Source organism: Phyllobates terribilis, unplaced genomic scaffold, assembly GCF_046119375.1.
Source record: "Phyllobates terribilis strain yellow unplaced genomic scaffold, ASM4611937v1 Scaffold_1__5_contigs__length_1240528914, whole genome shotgun sequence".
Taxonomy (NCBI): Eukaryota; Metazoa; Chordata; class Amphibia; order Anura; family Dendrobatidae; genus Phyllobates; species Phyllobates terribilis.
This window is the reverse complement of record NW_027362761.1, coordinates 851,116,570-851,142,311: the sequence shown is the minus strand read 5'-3', so window position 1 is coordinate 851,142,311 and position 25,742 is coordinate 851,116,570. Positions and strand designations below refer to the sequence as shown.

The window sequence follows — 25,742 nt, the reverse complement described above, 5'->3', positions numbered from 1 at the left end:
TTGTCACAATTTTAAGGAATATGACCCAACTTTATGAACATCAACCCTTCAGGAGTACCTGGTTCTATTTACAGATCATGACTGCCAGTGACATGACTCCTAAGGCCACTGACTGCCTGCATGGTCTGGTGACTGATGGTCAGGACGTCATCAATTCTGGCCCATCAAAGCAACAATGTGGGGAGTATGGCTTGTTTAATTCTTTTATAAGCATCCCTAGACTCTGGTAACTAAAAAATCTGAGCGCAGTATGATGTAGGAGCAAAGACCCTAATTATCGTCATGTGTCACGTACTGAGCCATGTGTTATTGCCTCAATACAAATCAATGTTTTATCAGCAGGACATCATCATTAGAGGACAAGTGGCCTTGTGTATCCTAGTCCAGCCAAGCCCCCAGCACTGTTTAGCAGCTCTCTGTCACTATACATTGTATACAGAAAGATGTGGTCTGGGCGAGGTTATACACAGCTTAACATCTGAGCTCTGCTAGATCTGCAGCAGAGAAAACTGACTCATGGTCCCAGAAAAAAACCTATATTAAAATTGTAAATCTTTATTAGGTTACTATTAAAATCACACACATACATATAACAATTACTAACAACTGAATGACTTCAAATAGGGAAATGGTGGTACTAATAAAAGCAGTAAGTATATCTCCAATACTTGCCACACTGTAGAGAATTCACTCAATGATAATGTTCCCCATATCAAAAATAGGGACAAATATGGGATTATACAAGATTACTTTTAGACCCTGAATAGGCACTTACAAAATCTGATCCCTGCCTTGCCATGGAGCTAGGCATCCTAGAATGCGATATGGCGCCACCACTCAACGTCAGCTGTCCCAAACTATACCCCTAATAGACAAAATACACATAATCCATGGTCACAAATGGGGTAGCACTTGGCTTAATCTTCGCAGAAAGATTCCCTTAGGTGCAAGTTAGAAATTGGGTCCCGTCTTGATGCGTTTTTCCCCTCTAGATATCAGGGTTCATCAGGAAACTTGTGTTCCTCTTTACTGGATCAAATTGCCCATGATGTGAACAAAGGGATGCTGTACAGTGTGGAAAATATTGGAGTTATACTTACTGAGCATGTGCTTTTATTTGTACTACTATTTGCCTATTTAAGTCATTCAATTTTTAATACACTGCTCTAAAAAATAAAGGGAACACTAAAATACCACATTCTAGATATCACTGAATGAAATATTCAATATTCAAGTTGCAAATCTTTATTCACTACATAGTGGAATAAAACATAAAAATTATCAAAGTAAAAAAAAAAAATGAATATCCCATGGAGGTCTGGATTTGGAATGATACTCAAAATCAAAGTGGAAAAATCAAATTACAAACTGGTCCAACTTCAGTGGAAATGTCTCAAGACAAGGAAATGATGCTCAGGAGTGTTTGAGGTCTCCACAAGCTCCCTACAATGCCTGGGCATGGTCCGGATGACGCAGCGGTTGTTCTCCTGAGGCATCTCCTCCCAGACCTGGATTAAAGCATCCGCCAACTCCTGGACAGTCTGTGGTGCAACGTGGCGAAGGTGGATGGAACGAGACATGATGTCCCAGATGTTTTCGATTGGATTCAGGACTGGGGACCGGGCAGGCCCATCCAAAGCATCAATGCCTTTATCATGCAGGAACTGCTGACACACTCCAGCCACATGAGGTCTGGTATTGTCCTGCATTAGGAGGAACCCAGGGCCCACTGCACCTGCACATGGTCTCACAATGGGTCTGAAGATCTCATCTCGGTACCTAATGGCAGTCATGGTACCTCTGGCTAGCACATCGATGGCTGTGTAGCCCTCCAAAGAAATGCCTCCCCACACCATTATTGACCCACTGCCAAACCAGTTATGCTGGAGGTTGTTGCAGACGGCAGAACGTTCTCCACAGTGTCTCCAGACTGTCATGTCTGTCACATGTGTGCAGTGTGAACCTGCTCTCATAAGTGAAGAGAACAGGGCGCCAATGTCAAATCTGCCAATCTTAGTGTTCTCTGGCAAATGCCAATCGCCCAGCACATTGTTTGACTGTAAGCACAACACACACTTGTGGATGTTGGGCCCTCCATACCACCCTCATGGAGTCTGTTTCTGACAGTTTGAGCAGGCACATGGATGTTAGTGTCCTGCTAGCAGTCATTTTGCAGCGCTCAGGCACTGCTCCTCCTTGCACAAAGGAGGTGGTAGCAGCCCTGCTGCTGGGTTGTTGCCCTACTATGGCCCCCTCCACGTTTCCTGATGTGCTGGCCTGTCTCCTGGCATCTGCTCCATGTTCTGGAAACTGCTGACAGACACAGCTACCTTTCTTAACACAGCTTGCATTGATGTGCCATCCTGGATGAGCTGAACTACCTGAGCAACTTCTGTGGGTTGTACTGTAGACACTGCCTTATGCTACTGTACCTCTAGGGGTGAGTGCAATAACAAAATGTAAAAGTGACCAAAACAACAGCCAAAAAGGATGAGAACAGAGAAATGGTCTGTGGTCACCACCTGCAGAACCACTCCTTTATAGGGGGTATCTTGCTAATTGCCTATCATTCTACCAGTTGTCTGTTCCATTTGCATAACAGGAGAACTTGATTCACAATCAGTGTTGCTTCATAACTGGACAGGTTGATTTCACGGAAGTGTGATTGACTTGGAGTTACATTGTGTTGTTTAAGTTCCCTTTATTTTTTAGCTGTGTATATTATTAATCACCCAATAAAGATTTAAGATATTAATATAGGGTTTTTTTCTGGCACCAAATCTGAGATTACACACACCCAATAAAGTGTCACATCGCTGGAATCAGGGTCTTAGTCCATGCCTTATAGTGTGCTTAGATTACATAGCAAAATTCCCTTTAATAATTTTAGCCTATGGATTGAAAGAAATTACTGCATGAAGTTAAAGACAAACCTATTTTGACTGATTCTATTGTATTACGCCTTCCACATATATGATGTTAGCTGCCTTCTCCCCATCACACCCAACTTCATCTAAAAGGCTGGGTTCACATTTGGCAGAAAATTTAAACTACTAATATTTCTGTAGAGTCATGGTAAAATCTATATGCGCTATAAACATTTGCAGGAGGTTTCACCCTTTGCATTGCATACACATAGCTTTGATGTGTACCCCACCTTGGCAGTGTGACTCCACTACAGTAGATAGAGGATTCCAGATCTTTGCATACAAGAGAGCATTAAATGTTAATATTATGTAGATTACCAATATGCATTTCAATGCAACACCCACACAGCGCCTTAAATAAACATCAACCTTCCAGAGGCAGTCACTTGTCAGGATGACTATTTTGTGCAACAGATGTTGCTTTAAGTGCATATTAAATGGCAAAGCTTTTCCAACACAGAACAGCTGACATGCACACAATTCTCCTGTCTGATGCCAAGCGTGCCTTAGAAATTTCAGCCTTATCCCCCACAGAAAAGCCGGTTTTATTCCTACTGACAATATTCAGATGCAGTTGAAGACATATATATTTTAGAGTTCAACGCAAACCAAATTGAATGTAATGAGAATAACTTTACCGTGTTACATGAATAAAGCCAAGACAGCTGACAATACATTCAAAAAGCTTTCTTCCCCTGAAAATGATTGCTAATTTCAGGGAAGATACTGACTGGCTGATCGCTATTTTTACATTTTGAGTAAAGTACATTTTCAGTAAAATTAAAGAGTATCTGTCATAAATATGTAATCTTATAACTGATATAAATGCTGCTGTTCTCCTAAATCTGGTATTTTTTTTTTTGTGCCTGCGTCTCTGTTCCGAGTTATGACCCCTTCTTATTGTTATATAAAAATAGTCTTCTCAGCTAAGTGGGCAAAGAAGACAGAATAGGTGACTACCATGATCCCTTCACTAGAAAAACATGTAAGGAAAAAAATTATTAAAAAAGGAGAAGTGCAGAAACAGAAAAAAAAACAACCCCAGATTCAGGAGAACAGCATTTACACCAGGTAAATACATATTGTAAAGGAGCAGGAGGTAAAATCTTGGCAGGTATGTGTCACCGAGGTGGCTGGCCTTGGCAATGCAAGCCCCGGAATTGAAGGATGCAGTAACAGTAGGTTACTGAAAAGTTTTCGTTTTAACAAATCGGATTTTGTGTCCAGGATTTAGAAGTGACCAAAGAGCCAGGTGGGAATGTTTGCTCCCGTATAAGCCAGTCTTCCAGGTCTTAAAGGCAGAAGAATTAGCTCAGGTGAGTCTGAGGTAGAGGAGCGGGAGTGAGAGCTTTAATGGTGGATAGATAAACCTTGCCTGAAGCTGTAGCAGTGCTTAACTTGCCATGAAAGTAAGACTGTGTAATTGTACTGTGCCTACTCTGAGAAAGGACTGTTTTGTTACCGAATCTTTTCTTTTGACTGAGGAAAAGCTGCCTTGTTTATTTTTTTTTAAGCTTATGAGAGACAATAAACCTAAGACTAAGACTGTTTACACCAGAACCAAGTGCCTATGTGTACCCCTTACCGCTGCTAGAAAGCTTACAGCCCTACAATTGGTAGAGAATGTGAACAACAAGTCCCAAAGAGTACAGGAGATTGCATCTGAATTTCCTGGGTTAAGGCAGTTGCAGCCGTTCAAAAATGGTCTGAAGGCATGGAGGAGCTTGTTAAGCAGCTGGTACAGGCCAATATGGAGCAACAGCAGCGGTGACAGCAGCAGACCCAACAGGAAACCAACAAACTCCTGATGCAACAGTTTCAGCAGCAGCAACAGCTACAGCGGCATCAGCAATAGCTGGCTCTCCTGACAGACCATCAGAGCCAGGGGGACTGCAAGTACCCAAAAGTGAGGAGAGGATACACAAATGAGGAAAACAGTCAGAGAGACATTGCAGAAAATGACTCCAGAGGATGACATTGAGGCTTTCCCAACTATGTTTGTTTGAGAGGGTGGAAGACTGAGAGGAAACTGCCCCCGAAGCAGCGGGCAGGGGTCCTTGAACCATATCTTACTGGGGGGCTTCAGAAAACGTACTATGACCTGACCCTACAGGATTCCTGAAACCCACTGGGAGGTAATCTCAAAGGAGGCTAAACAAATGCTAAACCGGTTAAACCCCATAGTGTTAGTGCCAAAGGCAGATGGAGAATTGCGGTTCTGTAATGGTTACCAAAAACTTAATGAGATATCCAAGTTTGACACCTACCCCATATGCCCCATGTAATTGAGCTTATTGAGACACTATGACCTGCCTGTTATATCACCACCCTAGATCTCACAAAAGGGTACTGGCAAATGTCCCTATCCAAGGGGGCCAAGGAAAAGACTCTTCTTGATGCTAGATGAGTGTTTTCAATACGTCAGGATGCCTTTTGAGTTATAGGAAGCTCCTGTCAATTTTCAGACAGCCATGGAACGGGTCCTAGGCATTCAAAAAATATGCAGATGTCTACTTAGATGACATTTTCATCTTCAGCCGGGATTGGGGGAGTCATTTGAGTAAAGTCCAGGCAATCTTGGAGGCCCTGTAGAAAGCTGGTTTTACTGTTAATCCGAAAAAATGCGCCATGGGGATGGAGGAAGCCAAATATCTGTACCATGCTGTAGGCAGGGGTGACATTGAACCGCAAGTTAAAGTGGAAGAGATACAAACTGGGCCATGCCCCCTCACAAAAAAGAACAAGTTTGTGCATTCTTGGAAATTGTCAGTTATTACAGGAGGTTTGCCCCTAACTTTTTCGTGACAGCAGCGCCACTAACTCATCTCCTGAAAAGCACAAAATCGGTTATGGCCAATTGGTCTCCAGAAGCAGAACTGGCGCTCTGAGAGCCAAAACGTGCCTTGTGTGAGCAGCCAGTGTTTGTAGTGCCAGATTTTGCCAGAGAATTTCTAGACCAGACATATGCGTCAGATGTCGGGTTGGGCACTGCCTTGTCGCATGACGTAAATGGGGAGGAGCACAGGATACTCTCTGTGTGAGAAGAATTACTCCATTGTGGAAAATGAATATCTGGCAATTAAGTGGACATTGGAATCCCTAAGGTATTACCTGCTGGGGAGAAAATGTACGCTGTACATGCCCCACTAAAGTGGATGCGGGGAAAAAAAAGGGAACAATGCCAGGGTAACACATTGGTTCCTAGACTTAAAAGATTTTCATTTTCATGTAGAGCATATACCGGGAAAGCTAAATGAGATTGTCGATGCCCTGTCGAGGGAACACTGATGGCAGAAGGTACCCAGCCCACTGGCTTTGGGCAGAGGGGTGGGGGAATATGTAAAGGAGCAGGACGTAAAATCCTGGATGGCAGGCATGACAGAGGTGGCTGGCCTCAGTGATGCAAGTCTCGGAATTGAAGGTTCCAGTAATGGTAGGTTACTGAGAGGTTTTTGGTTTTAATGGACCAGATTTTAGGTCCAGGATTTAGGAGCAACCATAGACCCGGGTGGGAATGGTCTCTCCCATACACTCCAGTTAGGGCCTTGCAGGTCTTAGAAAAGGCAGTTCAATTGGCTCTGGTGGGTCTGAGGAAATGGAGTTGGAGTGAACGCTCTAATGGTGGACAGATGGTGCCCAAAGCTGTAGCAGTGCCTGACTTGCTATGAAAGTAAGACAGTGTACTTGTACTGAGCCTACCCTGAGAAAGGACTATTTTGTTATTGAATCTTTTCTTTTGACTGAAAAAAATCCGCTCTGTTAAAATTTTTGGAGTTTATCAGACAATAAACCTAAGACTGTTTGCACCAGAACCAAGTGCCTGTATGTACCCTTTACCACGGCTAGAGAGCTTGAATCCCTACAATATTTATGGCAAAGTCATCTTCCACAATGTCCAGCTGGTCACATGGAGGGCTAGATTATTATACAAAATAGATATTTGTCACTAGTGATCAAGGAAACCAGTCAGGTCAAGTGGTAACAATGATTATCTGTTAACAATGATACCCAAGATAGAGAGTGTGGGATATATTAGGCAACAAGTAATTTTTTGTGTTGAAAGCAAAAAAAAAAAGAAAAAAAAAAAAGGGCAAGTGTACGGATCCGAGCGTCTTTGATAAGTGCCAAATTGTGATGACTAAAGGAAAGTTTTAGATCATCTCTAAAATGACATGTCTTGTGGAATGTAGCAGGTATGCAGTAGTCCAAAAAGAAGGACAGAGTAAACCGGCAACTATGGTATGTTAGTAACCCTAGTCTGATGCAGCATATGTGCTGGTCCATAGAGGTCCCACCTCACAATTTTTGGGGCTTAGAGGAACTGCTGCTAATGTCTTGGTGCCGGATAAAAAAAAAAGACATCCACAGGTCATGTGAAGGCCATGCCTTAAAAGGTTAGAACGGTTTTGGTTGTCCAAGAGGGGACCTTCAAAGTATTAGTTTATTTGTGATTGTGATATTAGGGCTTGCTGGTGTACATTACTGTCAATTATGAACACTATCATACGGCTAAACAGTTTTTCTCGCTTTTTTTCTGCTGCCCAATTGAAGAGGCATTGGTTGTAGCCATTGAGACAGCTTATACTCTTGCAACTGAAACCTTTTAAATATTTCTTGGTATTATGAAGATTTTGTTAACTTTGTGAGTGATCACCAACCAGAGGGACTTAATCAATAGGAGCAAAGACATGGCATTACTGGTCATAAGAACTGCTCCTAAGGCCCTTCCATCCAGACGTGGACCTCACCACTACAGCTTAATGTGCCCATTTTCAGAGGAAACTTATTATGCTTTGCATATAAAGCACCATTACATTCTGCAGCACTTTACATAAAATTATCATCGCTGTCCCTATTGGGGCTCACAGTAATGGGGTTTAGAGTCTCAATAACTATTTTAAAGAGGCTGTATGAAATTTAAGAGCCAAGATCAGGTAAAACTTTGCGTATAAAGTATTCCAACCATTTTATTCCTTGCATAATCAATGTAGATGTTCTTTGTGTCACTTTTCCAGAATATTTCTGTATGAGTGACTCAATTGAAAAAGTACAACAAGTTATAAGAGAAGTGTTCATGCATTTTGCAGCAATCAGGAGTAGAAAAAGTATTCAACTTTCATAACCATGGCAACACAGGAACATAGATCATAAACAAATTTGAAAAAGCTAGAATTTTAAAGTTATAAAATGTTGCAAGTCATTTTTCTTCAACATATATCAGCTTGAAAAATAATGCATTTAAGCACTTCAGGTATTTCAGAAAGTGGATAGTGAAGTATGCCAGAATACACTAATCTGCCATGTAGAGGTTCAGCTGCGTCATGAATTACCCTCCAACGTTTACATGCCCGTGTATGAAGTCTAAAGTGGTTGGAAATACAATGCTATCTGCAGCTACATAAGGAAGGTATTCCCATCGCAAAAATAATGTAACCTCCTTTTTGGTCCATGTCACCACAACTCCTATTTATGGGACAGCTGTTTCTCCTGCCCATCGGTTGTAGGAGAACAGGGCAATTGTGGAGTCTGGTGCTCACATTCTTGCATCTTCAGCCGGTGACATTTACCATAAAGAAGAACGGTAAGGCAAGACCCTCTCTGCAAGCACTGACCCTGCAGTAGCCGAGAGCACACACAATGTCAGTGAGGGCAAAATCTCATTCCCCTGTCTTTTTAGCATCAGCCAACCACTACTGTGTGATCCTGTGTGCAGCGAGTGGCCATTGCCAACAGGAGAGAAGGATATGAGAGCGCCCACAATGACTCTCAGCTCCTGCAGAGTCAGTGTGTGCAAGGAATTTAATTTAGCCAACACTCCAAAATGTTCACGGTCAATCAACTGAACAGGAGGTGCGGAAGATTGTAATTGAGGTGGTGAAACGGTGCACTGAGCCCTTAACCATGCCAAAGGTGCACTGAAGACCCCTCATTCACATCACCCTCACCTACTGTATCCTCACTCATCCCTTGTAGACTGTGAGCCCTCGCGAGCAGGGTCCTCGCTCCTCCTGTACTAGTCAGCAACTTGTATTGTTCATAATTATTGTACTTTTTGTTTGCCATGTATACCCCTTTTCACATGTAAAAGCACCATGGAATAAATGGCGCAATAATAATATCTAGTAAAACGGTTTTCAGTTTTCATATAAAGTGAAATTGGTGGAATCTGTACTACAGTTATGATTTCTGTAGGGGTTAAGTTCCCAATATGAATGTATAAGTGGTTTCACTTCAGCTTTCCGGGGGAGGTTGGGGGGGGTGAGGGGCTGTCTCCAACAGTTCAATAGACTTCAAATGGAGCACCACCGTTTGTGGTCAACTGCTATTCCATTCAAACTCAGGGAGGAACAACTGGGGGGCTCAGGGAGGAACAACCGGGGGCTCAGGGCCCCTGTTCTGGTGATTAGTAGGAGCCCCAACAGTTGGATCCCCAGCGATTACATATTTGCTACCTTTCCTGAGAAACGCTGATAAGAGTAAATTGTGGGTAAATGGCAGAATTTTCTTCATGCCCCAGAGGTTTTAGTCTTTTAACATACAACTCCTATTAAAGAAAACTGGTGAATTAGTGACGGGGGGCCAAAAGCGCATACTTGAGTGTGGACAGCAAAGGTTAGCCGGTTTAGTCCAAACCCACAGCTATGGGAACAAAAATTGCGAAAAACATTAATGCTGAGTATGACAGAAAGAGGTCAAAACATAAAATGCACTGTAGCTTGCTGTGTGTGGGGATGCAGATCCGAACAGAGGTCCTTCTGAAAGCCCCAAAGATCTGGCCCATGGAACAATGGTAGACCTGATATAATGAATGCCATTTTAATTTCCATATTGCATTGGTCCCTTCCCCAATGCAATATCAGGCAGGTAGTTTTAATGTTATAGCTGATCAGTGTACGTTCTACTTTTCAATAGGCAATGATACGGTTCAGCATGGAAACCCTACCCTGGATAAACTCCATAGTGTAGCTGTATCTTTTCAATACACGCCATATCCATATAATGACAGATAAGGGACGTACAGGGCTTTGCGTGTAACACATCACAGTTTCTTTCTGGCTGCAAATTGCATTTCTGCTATTGTGTTAACAACCACTGTCAGAAAGAGTCTCAGTTGGAGGGATGTCAGCGGGAAGCCAGCACTCTGATCTTACAGAAAGGTCACTTTTGCTTTTCAGACAAGTCACAACACAGTAGTTGGTGGCGAGTTGTTTATCATGCGTTACAAGCAATTAAACTGTTATGAACAGGTAGTGCACAGTACACACAAAAGGAAGAAGAAACCTTACAGCATACTTCATCACAATGTAAAGAGAATCTGTCAGGGTCATCTAAACGGAGTATAAAAAGGTAACAATGAAGGCACTGGGTCAATGGTCACTTTCTGAACTAAACAAGTTACAAAAGCAAAAACTACATTTTTATTTAAAGGGGTAGTCCACTACTGGATAACCACTGTTTAATCAATTCAGAACCCCAATTAAAATAAAAACAGTGGATACTTTCCTCTGACAATGGCGCCTTTCCTGCAATGTTGTTGGCTGCCATTTCCAGCGGGTGACGTAACATAGTGCATCAAGTATCTGCTGCAGCCAATCCACAGCCGCTGTTTGGCTGCAGCTCATCAATATTCTGTCAAGACAGATTGGCAGCAGCGGACACATGACTGCTGGAAACCGTGGCACTGACTTTGCAATACCAGCGCAGATGAATTGCTGATTACACACATGGCTAAAAAAAAAAATGGTTGGTGCCCTCCTGTCATAGTAAGAAAAACCCAAAATGGTCATTGAAACTGACAAAAGTAATTTTCAACATAAATTTACTGAATATCAACTAATGAAAATCAGACATTGCTTTTGAGACTTCTACACCTGTCCACAGGTATTTGGCCCACTCCTCGTGAACAAACTGCTCCAGTTGTCTCAGATTTGAAGGGTGCTTTCTCCAGACTGCATGTTTCAGCTCCTTCCACAGATGTTCAATAGGATTTAGGGGATCATAGAAGGCCACTTCAGAACAGTCCAATGCTTTGCTCTTAGCAATTCTTGTATGCTTTTAGCTGCATTTTGGATCATTACCCTGTCGGGGGACCTGTGACTCAGACCAAGCTTTCTGACACTGGGCAGTACATTTCACTCCAGAATGCCTTGATATTCTTGAGATTTCAATGTACCCTTCGCAGCCCAAAAACATAACAGACTCCTCCATGTTTCACAGTAGGTACAATGTTCTTTTCTTCGTATGCTTCATTTTTGCTTCTGTTAACTTGGAGCTCATGTGACTTGCCAAAAAATGTACAAATTTTGTCTCATGTGTCCAAAGAACATTCTCCCTGACGCTTTCAACTTGTCAATACACATTTTGGCAAATTCCAGTCTCACTTCCATGAAGTCCACTTTCGTCAAGACTGTGACGGATGGCACAATCTGACGTTGATGTACTTTGACCTAGGAGTTCACTTCTAATCTGTTTGGAAGTTGTTCTGGGTTCTTTGGTAATCATTTGTATAAGTGATATCTTTCAATTTGTTATCAATTATCCTCTTGTGGCCATGAGTAGGGAGGTTGGCTACAGTCCCATAGACCTTAAACTATGTGCAACTGTAGTAACAGGAACATCAAGCTGTTTTGGAGATGGCATCATAGCCCTTACCTTTAAATATGTTTATATTACAAAAAATGAGCCAAATAAAATAAGTTTTTTTTACCCATAAAAGAATTATATTTTTATTCAATATATATAGTAATATTTAAAACACAGTGCTGCTACTTTAAAAAGAAAATTATAGACAAACATATTTAATCTCCTGAGACAGCTCTCTTCTTAGGTCCATGTTCATTGTGGTACACACCATAATACCAAATAGCACAGTGACTACCTTTCACCCTTTAAATAGGCAGACTGACTTACTACAAGTTTGTAGACACGTTTGACGCTACAGGACACACCTTAGTTTAACATGTCTCTATGGTCAAATTATTTTCAGTCTTTTCTAGGAGTAAGTTGATTAGTTGATATTCAGTAAATTTAAATTGAAAATTACTTTTGTCAGTTCCAAGTTATTTCGTTGACCATTGGAAATTTTTCTTACCAACAGTTTTATCCATGTATCCATGTATGCATGTGTGACGATACAGCCTAAAATCTTAATAAACCGGACATTTAGATTGGTTAATCCAAGAGAAACACTTATCTTTGGGTTGACTTGTAAATCTGTGTGTATTTATGTGCTACATAGACAGACCCAGCAGACCATAGGTTAGACATACACAGCGGGTTTCGGATGCTACCATGTCCAACCCCACCATCCCGGCCTTGGGAGGAGGACCGGAGAGGATATACAGCAGCAACAAGAAACAGCAACTACAGAAGCCCTGCCAGCTTCAACAGATTGAATACCAGGCCACTGACACGTATCTGATTTAATTCAGGAACCACAGGATGCAGAGGACACATGGGTGGACACAATGGATACCAGTCTGTCTTTTGTCAATTACGTGTAGAGTTTATTTGCAAGGAAGACATGGAATATGCTCTGAGGAAACTGGATGATGCAAAGTTTTATTCGCATGAAGGTGAGACATGTTACATTCGTGTCTGTGCTTAAAGACATGCTGATGGACTGTCTCCAATAAGTGGAGAAAGATGATTGGGAACCTATCATGTGGGGCTGATTAAGACTGGAGGAGCAATGTGATGATACAGCCTAAAGTGTTAATAAACCAGATGTATAGATTTCTTAATCCTAAAGAAATACACTATTATCTTTGGCTTGACTTGTAAATCTATGTGCCTGGTCAATAAAAACAGACCAGTATTTGTGTAACCTTGATTGTTGTCTCCTCTTTGGTTTGGAAACAATGATGTTTGCTAATATGCTAATTACATATTATACTAAGTCAGCTGAATGTTGATTTAAAGAGCCCCTGCTATACCATCTATGTAAATTGATTAGCTCAAACAATGAGACCTGAGTGAGCCCTGCACCTTTACCTCCAACCCTCACCTGTGACTGATTACCTTTATATATAAATAGAAAAAGGGTTTATCTATCCTGCTGAAGAGAGACTTTACAGGGAGAGTCAACACTCAGACTCTCTGAGACCATTAGCTTGGAAGAAAAGAGACACAGATTTGGATTCTACATGATTCTAGTCTAAGGGTATATAGTCCTGACTTGAAAGATACGGATCTGCTCCATTGACCATCAGAGAGACCATAGATACGTTTGGGGAGACCAGGATGGGACGATGAAATCACCTGGCCCCATGGATATGTAGTTTGGGGTTGCCAGGTGGGACCAGCCGGTCATCTGGCCCCATGGAAACTCTCGGAGAGGCCAGGGTGGGACCATCAGGTCTCCTGGACTTGTACCTCGATGGACTGCTAGATTCCTAAGCTTGCCACCATCTTCTCTCTGTGGGGGCCTGCCAGAAGCGGGTGGGCCACTGGTTGAGATAGTTGGCCCTGGAGATCCCAAAGTTGCTGCTGTTCTATCCCAGGCGGGCGGAGCGGAAGTGTGAGACTGTGTAATGTTGTACCATCTTGGGTATTTGCTGGGACTGTTCTATGTGTTTATGGTCTGCTTTGTGGTTCAATAAAGTATTGCCACGCTGCTTTACCCTCACCCTGTGTTGTCTGAGTAGTATTACGTCCACGGAAGATGCTGGGTCTTCACATATCTATACCATTGTATTAGAAGTTTGCACTTCTAAGCTCTCTGGCCTCTCTTCACCCATTTCCTCCTGCTGCCTTACTCCTCACAGTGACTTACAGGTCACTCTTCTCGGTGACCTGATCCACCACCCAAGATCTTAAGAAGGCGCAGTCATTCACAAGGGCCACGCATCCGCAGTAAAGTCCTGACGACGTTGCGAGAGCCAGACTATCGATCTGCACATGCGCTTCCAGAGAATGATGGCATGTGCGCGATATCTCGGGTGGGATTGCCAGTCACCAAGAAGAGTGACCTGTCAGTCACTGACAGGAGACCAGCGGCGGGAGGAGAAAGAGGAAGAGAGGTCGGAGAGCTATAGAACTACAAGTGAAGGCTAAGCCACCAGCTCTTGCCACCTCATTTGCATAAACATTCATCGATGGATTTGTAAAAAATGGAGGAATGAACTTAGAATACAAAGGTATAGAAGTAATCAACATTTCACATGCCTTACATAGATGATGTAAGTTTGGGGTCTAAAAACCTTCTGACAGGTTCCTTTTATACAGAAGTGAACCTTTAATGATGTAGAACAAGACTATACAAAAACACCTTCAAGAATCAAGTGACTAGAAAAAGGTTGTGTACAATAATCAATCGAATTGTATATTTGCTTGCCAACTAAAACTTATAATAAATATATTGAAGATTCCATCAAGAAAGTGCACTATCCTTATACTGCGCCTCTAAAGCCGGGTTTCTCAACTGCAGTCCTCAAATAACAGAAGGCTATATTCACACATCATTGGTTTTTTCAGAATTCAATTTCTGAAGCAAAACTGGATCTCTTGCCAGGTTGTTGTTCAGGATTTTTGTTGCTGTTTTCTTACTTTTTTTTTTTGGTGCTTTTTTCACTGTCCTTTTGTCTCCGTTATGCATGTACATTAAGTTCGGTGGGAAAAAAAAAATCTCATTCTGGAATTGGCACAAAAAACGCTGAAAAAATGCTGAAAACTTGACACCTGCATTTTTTCAGTGTTTTTTTTTTCACCAACCATTACTTCCAATGGGTGAAAAAATGCTGAAAGAAGTGAAGTGCTCTATTTTGCAAAAAAAAAAAATGCAAAGCATAAAATTCTGGAAAAAACAAACAAACCATGATGTTTGCATGAGATTACTGGAATCTCATAGACTTTGCTGGTACTGCAAAATGCAGCTGAAAATTTGCATAAAAAAACCATGATGTGTGAATATAGCCTAATCGGTCAAGATTTGAGAACAGCTGTGACAGATCTTGATATACCAACAATGGATATATCCCCAGCACCAGTAAGTCCTAAAAAATGATCCAATGGGGGTGCTTGGAGGCTAGAGTAGATAAACACTGCCCTATATTTTTCCAATGATAACACTATGTCCATAAGGGAGTATCTATAAATCTTTATTAACCAAAGTGCACCTGATTGATTTTTTTTGGGGTGGGCTTTTCCTGGAAAAAAAACCACCACCACAGCAAGACCCATCAGTTTTATAGTAGGGCAGGTAGACAGATTACAGCTTTATCTGATCCCAAGCATCAGGCTGTAAACAAATGTCATCTGGAATCCAGTACAAACTTCAGTAGGAATGGAAGAAGCGTGTTCCTCAGGGGCGGAAACATTCCGTCCCCCATGGTATTATGCGGTGCATCACTTATATGTGGAAGCAGACGGTATGACTTCATTAAACAAGCCATTATTCAGACTTATTTTTAAGCACATTTCATATTTTAGAGTTAAGATTAGGAAATTCACCACCTGTGCAAATATAACAGATACTTTTCCATAATGCTACTAATCTGATCCTTCTAATTAGCAATGTCCTTAAGAAGCAGGATAGAACTGGAAGTGATCCCATCTGCCTAGAAGTACATACACAAAATACTGGTAGCAGGTTAGAATAGAGTAGAAACAAAATCGTTCATTAGCACTTTAAAAACAGGTTACGTTTAAGAAATCATTGGGAATCAATTATTCTTACCATTTTCCGCAAGAGGAGCAAGGACTTCAAAAATCATTTCCTTCTTTTCATGCTCCGTTTGCTTTTTAAAAAGCTTAACGAGTTCATCTGCAACATTTGTAGAAGCGAACTGCTCTTTACTTGATTCTTAAAAAAAACAAACAGTGAAACAGAAAATGTTCTTGAGATGTATTACTTGTGTCAAGACAATTGAGAGGATGGGGAGAGGATTCCAAGTTAAAGATGCAGGAGTTCTGGTGCAATCAGCTGACAGTCTTGCACCACACATACAGTCCTGCACCACACATACAGTCCTGCTTATCGTTATTGGCACCCATGAAATTTAAGTACATAATGTGGAATATCTCCCGAAAAAAATGAATCAAGTGAAACCGTTTTTTTGTATAGAGCACTCGTGTTAAATACAAAAGAGCAAATGATGAATAATTTAAAACCAAAAACAATGGGAGGGAAAAATAGAAAACCCTAAAGCTTGCTATGTCAAAGGTATTGGCATCCTTTACATCAATTTAGTATGGAAACACATTTTGACTCCCCTGGTAAATCACAAAAGAGATTCATCTTGTGATTGTCGGTGCCCATGTAACATGAATTAGCCAATAAATTATGACTTCAGTGTTTTAAAAAGCCACATGGTAGGCCCTGTTCCTTTGTCGCAATGATGAAGACAAAGGAGCTGTCTGAGGACATCAGAACTGCTATTATTAGCAAACACAAGACTTCCAAAGGGTAAAAAGCCATCTCCAAAGACCTTGGTATCCCAATTTCAACAGTGTGCAGTGTTATTAACAAGTTTGCCAGGCATGAAACCATTAAGAACCTCCCTGGAGGTGGGGAAAAGAGGAAAATTGAGATGTCTTTGAAGGTTGGTGCGAATGTTGTAAAAAAAAAAAAAAAACAACACCACGTCAAAACATGCAAAGACCTGAGGGCCAACCTGGAACAGTCTGGGGTCATGGTTTCAACAAATACCATACGCTGCACACTAAACCAAGCAGAGCTTTATGGGTAGAGGTCAAGGAAGAAACCATTGCTGAAGAAAAGACATAAAAAGGAATAACTGATCTTTGCCGAAGAGTAGCTTGACAAACCACAACCCTTCTGGGAAAATGATGAAACAAAAATAGAGCTTTTTGGCAATGCAAAGCAACAATATGTTTACAGACGGCGCAATGAAGCTTATAGGGAAAAGAACATCTTACTAACAGTTAAGCATGGTGGAGGAAAGCGGTGGGGTTGCTTTGCTGCATCTGGTAATGGAGGCCTTGACCATATCACAGGAATCATGAAATCAGAGAATTATCAAGAGATTTTGAAGCAAAATATCCCACCCAGTGCAAGAAAACTTGGAATGAGTCGAAGATCATGGGTCCTCCAGCAAGACAATGATCCAAAAGTACACAGGAATGGTTGAAAAAGAAAAAAATGGACAGTTTTAGAATAGCCAGCAATGAGTCTTGACCTCAATCACATTGAAAATCTTTGGAGTGAGCTGAAATCTGCCATTGGGAAAAAGAACCCTGCAAACATTCAAGAGCTTGAACAAACTGCAAAGGAAGAGTGGGAGAAAATTCCAGCTGACAAAGACAAGAAGCTTATAGATAGATGGCTGCAAGAAACGTTTGGAGGCTGTCAGCAATGGGAAAGCTTGTGCAACCAAGTATTAATTGGGGGTGTCTTTATTGCAACACATGCTGTTTATTCTGTTTCTGCTTTGAAATTGCAACATGGAAGTTGAAAAACAATGTTTTATTACTTTGGACCACTAATTGAAAAATCCTGAGGATATAACTTTGGTATATTTCAATTTATTTCTGAAGATATTGTACAGTCTATGAAAAAAGTGAAGAGGTGCCAATAATGGTGAGCAGCATTGTATTTTGTTTTACACAGTTTTAATTAGTCAGAAAAGGCGAATGACTTCACATGCTGAGAAATGAAATGTGACACAAAGCCCCATAATTATGCAAAAACTGATGCCACAAATTACCTAAAGACCAACTAAATTTATCACTCAGCATATGCACATTTTCAGACTCTATAGAGTATGTTTTGATAGGATTAGTAAATCTGCAACAGGTAAACAGAAGGTACAATAATGGGCATATATTGTATTAATCATGAACCATCCACTGGTGTATGGCTGACCGTTTTCTCCTAACTTTGTTCGTAGCCTTTTATAGATCTTAAAATTTTAAAAGGATTGTGCCATAAACAAAAGTATATGTTAATCAATAGATCTTGGAATAAAAAAAACTCCACAATTGGATGTGTTTATAAACAATGTTCCTGTGCTGAGATAATCTTATAAATGTGCTCCGTCTTTGTACTGTGTAATGGCCGTGTCTGACCGTACAGGGAAATGGTCTGGTCATACCACAGCTCCTGGGCAGGGGAGAACACAAAAAAAGAGTATACAGATAGGACAGCATGGGATCACAGCTGATTCTTTGTGTGAGTAAAACATGTCACTGCCTGTTTTTAAACAATATTTTACTTCAAAGAAAGTATCATCTGCGGTTCCATGCTGTAATGTCTGTATTGTCTTCTGTTTCCTCCCCTGCCCAGGAGATGTGGTATGATCAGACCTTGTACCTGTATGGTCCGACACGGCCATTACACAGTACACAGCAGGGGCACATTTATAAGATTATCTCAGCACAGGGACATTTTATTGAAACACATCCAATTGTGGAAATTATTTTTATTCCAAGATCTGGTGATTTAAATATACTTTTGTTCGTGGCACAACCCCTTTCTATAATAAAATTGAAGTCAGGCTTTCCTAATCTACTCCAAGACAATTTAGGCCTAATGCACACAGCTGTATAATAGCACTGTTCAACTTCGAAGCAGCCTACATCAGTAATACAACATCAATAAAAGCTTTATAGGGCTCTGATATACCTCTGCATGCCTTCAGTTCACAAGAGGTAATCTCCCCAATCCCCACAACACAGAGGCACACAGGCATCAGGCCTCGGGCATACAATGTGGCACTGCTGTGTGCATAATGCCCTAGCTAAAACTGATGTCATTGATGGACTCTTCTTCCAGAAGTTTATGTTCAGACTAATTTCAACTAAGAACTATAATGAATAGAAGGATACATAAAAAAAACAAATGCAATTATAATGTACTCATTTTTATGCATTTGTAATCATACCAAACAAACAGCAGGTTTTGCAAACATTTTTGATTTTCTTATGTTGGATGCATTGGAACAAAAAATCTATCCTACTGTTTAGTGTATACAGATTTAGCATACTTACCAAGCTCCGCTAAATTACCAAAGGCAACAAGGCACATTTCTGTCAAAGGAGTGTTCTGAGAATGAACTCCAAGGAGCTTCACTAACGTAGGAATCACTCCCATATTTATGAGCTGAGCTTGCAGAGAATCTAGAAGGAAACCAGATAACATGACTTAATCTACCCGGGTTTTAAAATGCTGATTGATCACACACTAAAAGCAATAAACCGAAATCTGTTCCATTCCAAGTCGTTTTGCACCTGCTGCCATAAATATGAAAGAATCAAATGTAAAGAAAGGTTAAAAGGCGAATACCATTAACACTCATTAAATACCACATCCAATAACACTTCACTAAAGGGACCGAGATGTATAGACAGTGTGCAAGACAAGTAATCAGGCTATATATGACAAAAGTCCAAAATAAATCCACTCCCTGTGCTTTGGGTTGTTTTATGTTTAAAGGGGACCTCAACTGTAAACGGATTTCCAGGGTGTCCCATTTCTGGGAAACCTAGCCATCAAATACAGGAGCGTAGGCGAGTGGGGCAGGAGAAGCATGTGTTCTATGCCCCACAAGCTACACCAGTCCCCAGTGTCGAAGGGTGATGTGAACCAAGCTTAAAAATGTGTTTTTTTATTATTATTCTCACAGTATATCTAAAGGTGTAAAGTTGTTTATCATTCACCCTACATGTAAATGCACCTTTAGATTTAAAATACAACACACTGTTCTCCAAATCGAATTTCAAGGTTAAATAGCAAAAAATATAACCATCAGTATAAAAATAAAGGGGTTCTATTATGCTAGACCTAAGTAAATGTAAGTCTGTGAGTGTGTTAAATATACACAAATTGTCTCTTCATAGAGGAGGAGGACTAGAACTCTAGTGCCATCTATAGGAAGTAACAATCCTAAAAGTCAATATTGACCCTCTAAGGAGCCTAGCCACATGACTTTGGATAAAAGTCAAACCAGGAATCTCAATTGGATACACTGTTTCGGTGTACTGCTCCTCATCAGTGCAAAGTGTGAGACCTGGTTTGGCTGGGTGAGAGGCATCTGACCAGGATACAAGGAGTAGGTGGCACTAGGGTTCTAGATCTCTTCCTCGCTGAAGAGACAATTCGCATATTTCCCAGAGGAGCATTGCATGGCTTGACATGTCACTCTCCGCAAAGAGAAAAGTTACCCCTTATATATTCACACACAAATGCATACATGCACAAATAAAAGAATATTAGGATTCCTAAACACAGGCAAAATGACTGATCGTTTTCAGCAAGTTTCCGGGAAAGAGCAATAAAAGGCAATTTACAGTGATGGTGACAGGGGCAATGCAAGTTAAACTGGGGACATCGTAAACAGTGATCGTTTCTGGAAGAGATTAAGTGATAAATAATACAGAAATACAAAATAATTTTAAAATAACAGTAAATTATACAGCAGCCACATGACCGTTGCTTTTATTTAATTTCCTTACACAGTGATTATAACCCGAAAGTCAGAAGTCTGCATTTATTATATGCAAAGGAGCCAAGACAAAAACACTAATCGACAGGAGATGTTGAAGTCCAAATCAGTAAAAATAAAGTAATTAGTAAAATACTATACATGACACTTTAGAGGTTAGCCATCACTTACTGATTGAGGGGTACGAATACAAGTGACCCGGCTGCAGCAGTTGTCCCTGCACACGTCAAACCAACTGGACAGTGAACTTCAAAAAAGTCTAAATTGCAATTGGCATAAGATAACTACACACGTGGTCAAAATTGTTGGTACCCCTCGTTTAATGAAAGAAAAACTCACAATGGTCACAGAAATAACTTGAATCTGACAAAAAGTAATAAATTAAAAATTTATGAAAATGAACAAATGAAAGTCAGACATTGCTTTTCAACCCTGCTTCCACAGAATTTAAAAAAAAATTAAAAACTCATGAAATAGGCCTGGACAGAAATGATGGTACCCCTGAAAATAATGTGACAAAAGGGACATGTTAAATCAAGTTGTGTCCACTAATTAGCATCACAGGTATCTACAATCTGGTAATCAGTCAGTGGGCCTGTATATAGGGCTACAGATACTCACTGTGCTGTTTGGTGACATTGTGTGTACCACACTCAACATGGACCAGAGGAAGCAAAGGAAAGCGTTGTCTCAGGAGATTAGAAAGAAAATTATAGACAAGCATGTTAAAGGTAAAGGTTATAAGACCATCTCCAAGCAGCTTGATGTTTGTGAATACAGTTGCACATATTATTTAGAAATTTAAGATCCATGGGACTGTAGCCAACCTCCCTGGACGTGGCCGCAGGAGGGAAATTGATAACAAATCAAAGAGACGGATAATACGAATGGTAACAAAAGAGCCCAGGAAAACTTCTAAAGAGATTAAAGGTGAACTTCAAGCTCAAAGAATATAAAAGTGTCAGATCGCACCATCCGTCGTTGTTTGATCCAAAGTGGACTTTAAGGGAGACGACCAAAGGAGAACACCATTGTTAATACAAAATCATAAAAAAGCCAGACTGGAATTTGGCAAACTACATGTTGACAAGCCACAAAGCTTCTGGGAGAATATCCTATGGACAGATAAGACAAAAATGGAAGTTTTTGGCAAGACACATCAGCTCTATGTTTACAGACGAAAAAATGAAGCATATCAAGAAAAGAACACTGTCCCTACTGTGAAACATGGAGGAGTCTCTCATTTTCTGAGGCTGCTTTGCAGCATCTGGCACAGGGTGTCTTGAATCTGTGCAGGGTATAATGAAATCTCAAGACTATCAAGGGATTCTAGAGAGAAATGTGCTGCCCAATGTTAGGAAAGCTTGGTCTCAGTCTCAGGTCATGGATCTTGCAACAGGATAATGACCGAAACCACAGAGCTAAAAACACCCAAGAATGACTAAGAGGAAAACATTGGACTATTCTGAAGTGGCCTTCTATGAGCCCCGACCTAAATCCTATTGAGCATCTTTGGAAAGAGCTGAAATATGCCGTCTGGAAGAGGCAACCTTCAAACACGAGACAACTGGAGCAGTTTGCTCATGAGGAGTGGGCCAAAATACCCGTCGAGAGGTGGAGAAGTCTCATTGACAGTTACAGGAATGGTTTGATTGCAGTGATTGCCTCAAAAGGTTGTTCAACAAAATATTAAGTTAAGAAGAACCATCATTTCTGTCCAGGCCTATTTCATGAGTTTAATTTTTTTTTTTAAATTCTGCGAAAGCAGGGTTGAAAAGCAATGACTGACTTTCATTTGTTCATTTTCATAGATTTTTAATTTATTACTTTTGTCTGATTCAAGTTATTTCTGTGACTATTGTGGGTTTTTCTTTCATTAAACGAGGGGTACCAACAATTTTGACCACGTGTATATATATTTCAGTACACTTAGGCACGTTTTTAAAAGTTGTTTTTGTACACTGCGAGCTTGCAGTCCTTAAATGTAAGCCCCAGATTAAATGAAAAGCACCTCACCTTCTTCAGTAATAAAATACATGAGCAATAACATAGAAAGGCAGCAACTCACCGATTCTGTTACAATTAAAAGTCCTCTAATCCAGAAAAACTGCTAATCCATCAAGCGGTACATTGCAAGGCAGAGCAAGTCCTATCAGTATAATTAAACACAGCTGGACTCCAATGAAGGAGTAAAACCATCTCAAGGAGGATCACAAGGAAATGGACAGCATGAGACTTGTATAAGTGTCTGAGCAAAGGGTCTGAATACTTATGACCATGTGATATTTCAGTTTTTCCTTTTTAATAAATTTGAAAAAAAAAACTGAAATGTAGAAAATTTTGCAGTCAAGATGGGTACTTTAATGAGAAAAAAATGAACTTTTTTAGAATTTACCAAATGGCTGCAATGAAACAAAGAGAGAAAAATGTAAAGGGGTCTGAATACTTTTCGTACCCACTATAGAAATATATACATGCATAGGTGACTATATAAAACAAAATCAAAAAAAAAAATACTCTAACTTGTGCGCTGTACATCATGAGAAAAAACAAAGTATGCAATACTTAATACACACTAGAAATAGAGTGGATAATATTGGGCAACAGACTATTTCTAGCATGTGTAAGCTCTTTATAGCTACCTTTCCCTTATGTGGTTTCATTATGGTGCAATATATTGTGGTGTATTATTTATATAAATGCTGTGATATGCACATGCAATTCATTACTGGTGGACACTAATTTCCATTTACATTTTTGTACATCTGTATGTGTTGATATTATATGCAATATATTTATGGTTGGCAATAATATCATTACATATCAATTTGCGATGCCTTACGTTATATGTATGTTATATGACCTCATTTGTATTATTGAATAATATTTCCCACTGCATATGATTTTTTCTCAGGTCTCATAATATTTGTTCTGTTTTTCTGTATTTTTGTCCCACAATATGTATTGATTTTATCATACTAATATTATAATTGTTATATTATCATTAATGAATTACATAATACATTGATATATTTTTACATTTTGGATCTTTCTTAGTCTCTATAGGTTTATATTTCTAGCTTGTATTGCAAATTGCTTATTTTATGTTTATTCACATGCTGAATGTTAGTACAACATGGACACGGTACACTGAAAAGTACTGTTTTTTTTTAATTTTATTGTATAAATAGTAACTTATGCATGTATATTTTTTATGTCCGATATGTCATATGTGCACCTACAAAAACTGTCTTATAAAAGGTACAAATGGGACTGAAACAATACATCCGTTTTTTGGGATTGGTATGAAAAAAAAAGCTGAAGCATAACTACCAGTGCAGAGTTGTGCTTTTTAGAATATGCTGCATTATATAGGCATAAGAATGTTAATTTTGTTGGAGTGCTGATTTAAGAATTAAAGCTCTGAGTTTTGGAGATGTCAATTTATTTTTGAAGATTTATAGTGCTAGCATCCCACCCAAGAGCTCCCAAGATCTCAGCATCCTAAACCCTTTTGAGTGTAACAGACTAAAGACACCGGTGCAAACCACAGTGACATCTGAATTTTGCAGTTATTTGTTGAAGCTTTACCGATTCCAAGTTTTCAATGCAGGACAGAGCAAACTAAAACACGACTACACAAAAATAATTAAAAATAAAATAGCAAATCAACACTGCATACATTAATGGAACGCAGTCATGTGGGGGTCTGGGTCTGACTTCTGGGATCTCCACCAATCCCAAGCATGGAAAGACAGACTCCTTTAGCTTTTCTTCAGAACAACAGTGCAATGGCTATCTGGTGTTCATACACAGCTCTATTGTACTGCTCTGATATACACCACCAATTTTTGACACAATTTTTTTTTTGTTAGGAAGTTAGAAGGGTTAAAAGTTGACCAGCGATTTCTCATTTTTCCAACAAAACTTACCAAACCATTTGTTTAGGGACCACATCACATTTTAAGTGACTTTGGGGGGCCTATATGACAAAAAAATGTGATTCAGAGGAAACCCCCGACTGAACCACTCACCATAAAGAGGTAGATGGAGACACTTTGGAGTCCATTTGGAGTCTGCTCCGGTGGTATCCATCTTTTTAGGCATGCACAGATCTGTGGTCGCCCACACTTATGTGCTAAAAAGATGTTCAACATGATGGGACACCGCCGGAACATAGACCAGTCCAAAAGGACTCCATCGGCCTCATGAGTGGGTGGTTTTCTTCAGGGGTTTTGTCTGAATCGCGGTTTTGGAGAATTTACACGGAAACCCCGATATAAGCGCTCAGCGGAGAGTGCAGGATAAATGTGAGCCAAGCCTTGTTCTGATTTTTGGGAGGCAGAATGAACAAATAAACAACAGTACCAGAATAGTTTTTTATTTTTGTGTGTTTCACAGTGCGGTATAAGTGATGAGGCGGATTTATTCTTCGGGTCGGTGCAATTACAGCGATACCAGATTTATATAGGGGTTTTTTTTAGGTTTTGCTGCTGTCACAGTAAAAATGCTTTTTTAAAACAAGTTTTTTTTCCCCCATCACCATATTCTGAGAGCTGTAATTTTTTGGCGAACAGAGCTGTATGAGGGCTAATTTTTTGCGGGAAGAGTTGCAGATTTTTTTGGTACCATTTTGGGGCACATATTTTTTGATAGCTTTTTATTCAGATTTTTCAAATACAGAAAGAACAAAAAACAGCAATTCAGTTATTGTTTTTAATTTTTGCACCGTTCACCATGCGGTAAAAGTGATAAGACCGATTTGTTCGTCGGGTCGGTACGATTACAGCGATACCAGATTTATATGTTGTTTTTTAGGATTTGCCATTTTTACAGACTAAAAATATTTTACAAAAATGAATTTGTTTTTGCATCATCATATTCTGACAGCTGTAACTTTTTTGTTTTTTTGCCGAATGAGCCCCTTGTAATAACTTAAATACCGCTGTCATGATTGACAGCGGTATTTAAGGGGTTAATCGGCCCCAAGACCGGCCGGGGCCGATATTGCAGGGTGTCAGCTGTCAGATATAGCTGACACGCGTGGGAATTGACGCCGCCGGACAGCGCTATTCCCTTATTCCAGATTGCCGCTTTACAACGACAATGAGGGAATAAGGCCCGTTTTAACGACCACCGTTTTAATGAGTATCGGTGGTTGTTAAGGGGTTAAAGAAGCCCCTCTCATGAACTTTTTTTTACTACATCTGTGTATATGTTGTCAGAGTATGACTTTCTGACAAGGGTGCCAGTCCTGGGATTCTGATATATCAATTATACAAGAGCTGTTGGGGAGCAAAACTACCCCACAGTGACACATAGTGCAGTTAAATCATGCTCTGACCTTTATGGTGTATATAAAAGACTTTATATACCTTAGTAGAATTTTCCGGCTATATCATGTGCATGCGTA

General features: G+C 40.2%; 1 protein-coding gene across 2 annotated transcripts in view; it reads right to left on the bottom strand.

The window, feature by feature from the left end:
* LOC141153506 (rap1 GTPase-GDP dissociation stimulator 1-A) overlaps positions 1-25,742 on the bottom strand; it is a 129,021-nt gene that overhangs the window by 18,102 nt on the left and 85,177 nt on the right. For both annotated transcript variants that reach the window (XM_073638376.1, XM_073638385.1), the window contains 2 exons: positions 18,876-19,004; positions 15,604-15,729 (listed from right to left, as the gene is read on the bottom strand). In XM_073638376.1, coding sequence (XP_073494477.1) covers positions 15,604-15,729; positions 18,876-19,004 — 255 coding nt within the window. The remainder of the gene's footprint in view (positions 1-15,603; positions 15,730-18,875; positions 19,005-25,742) is intronic.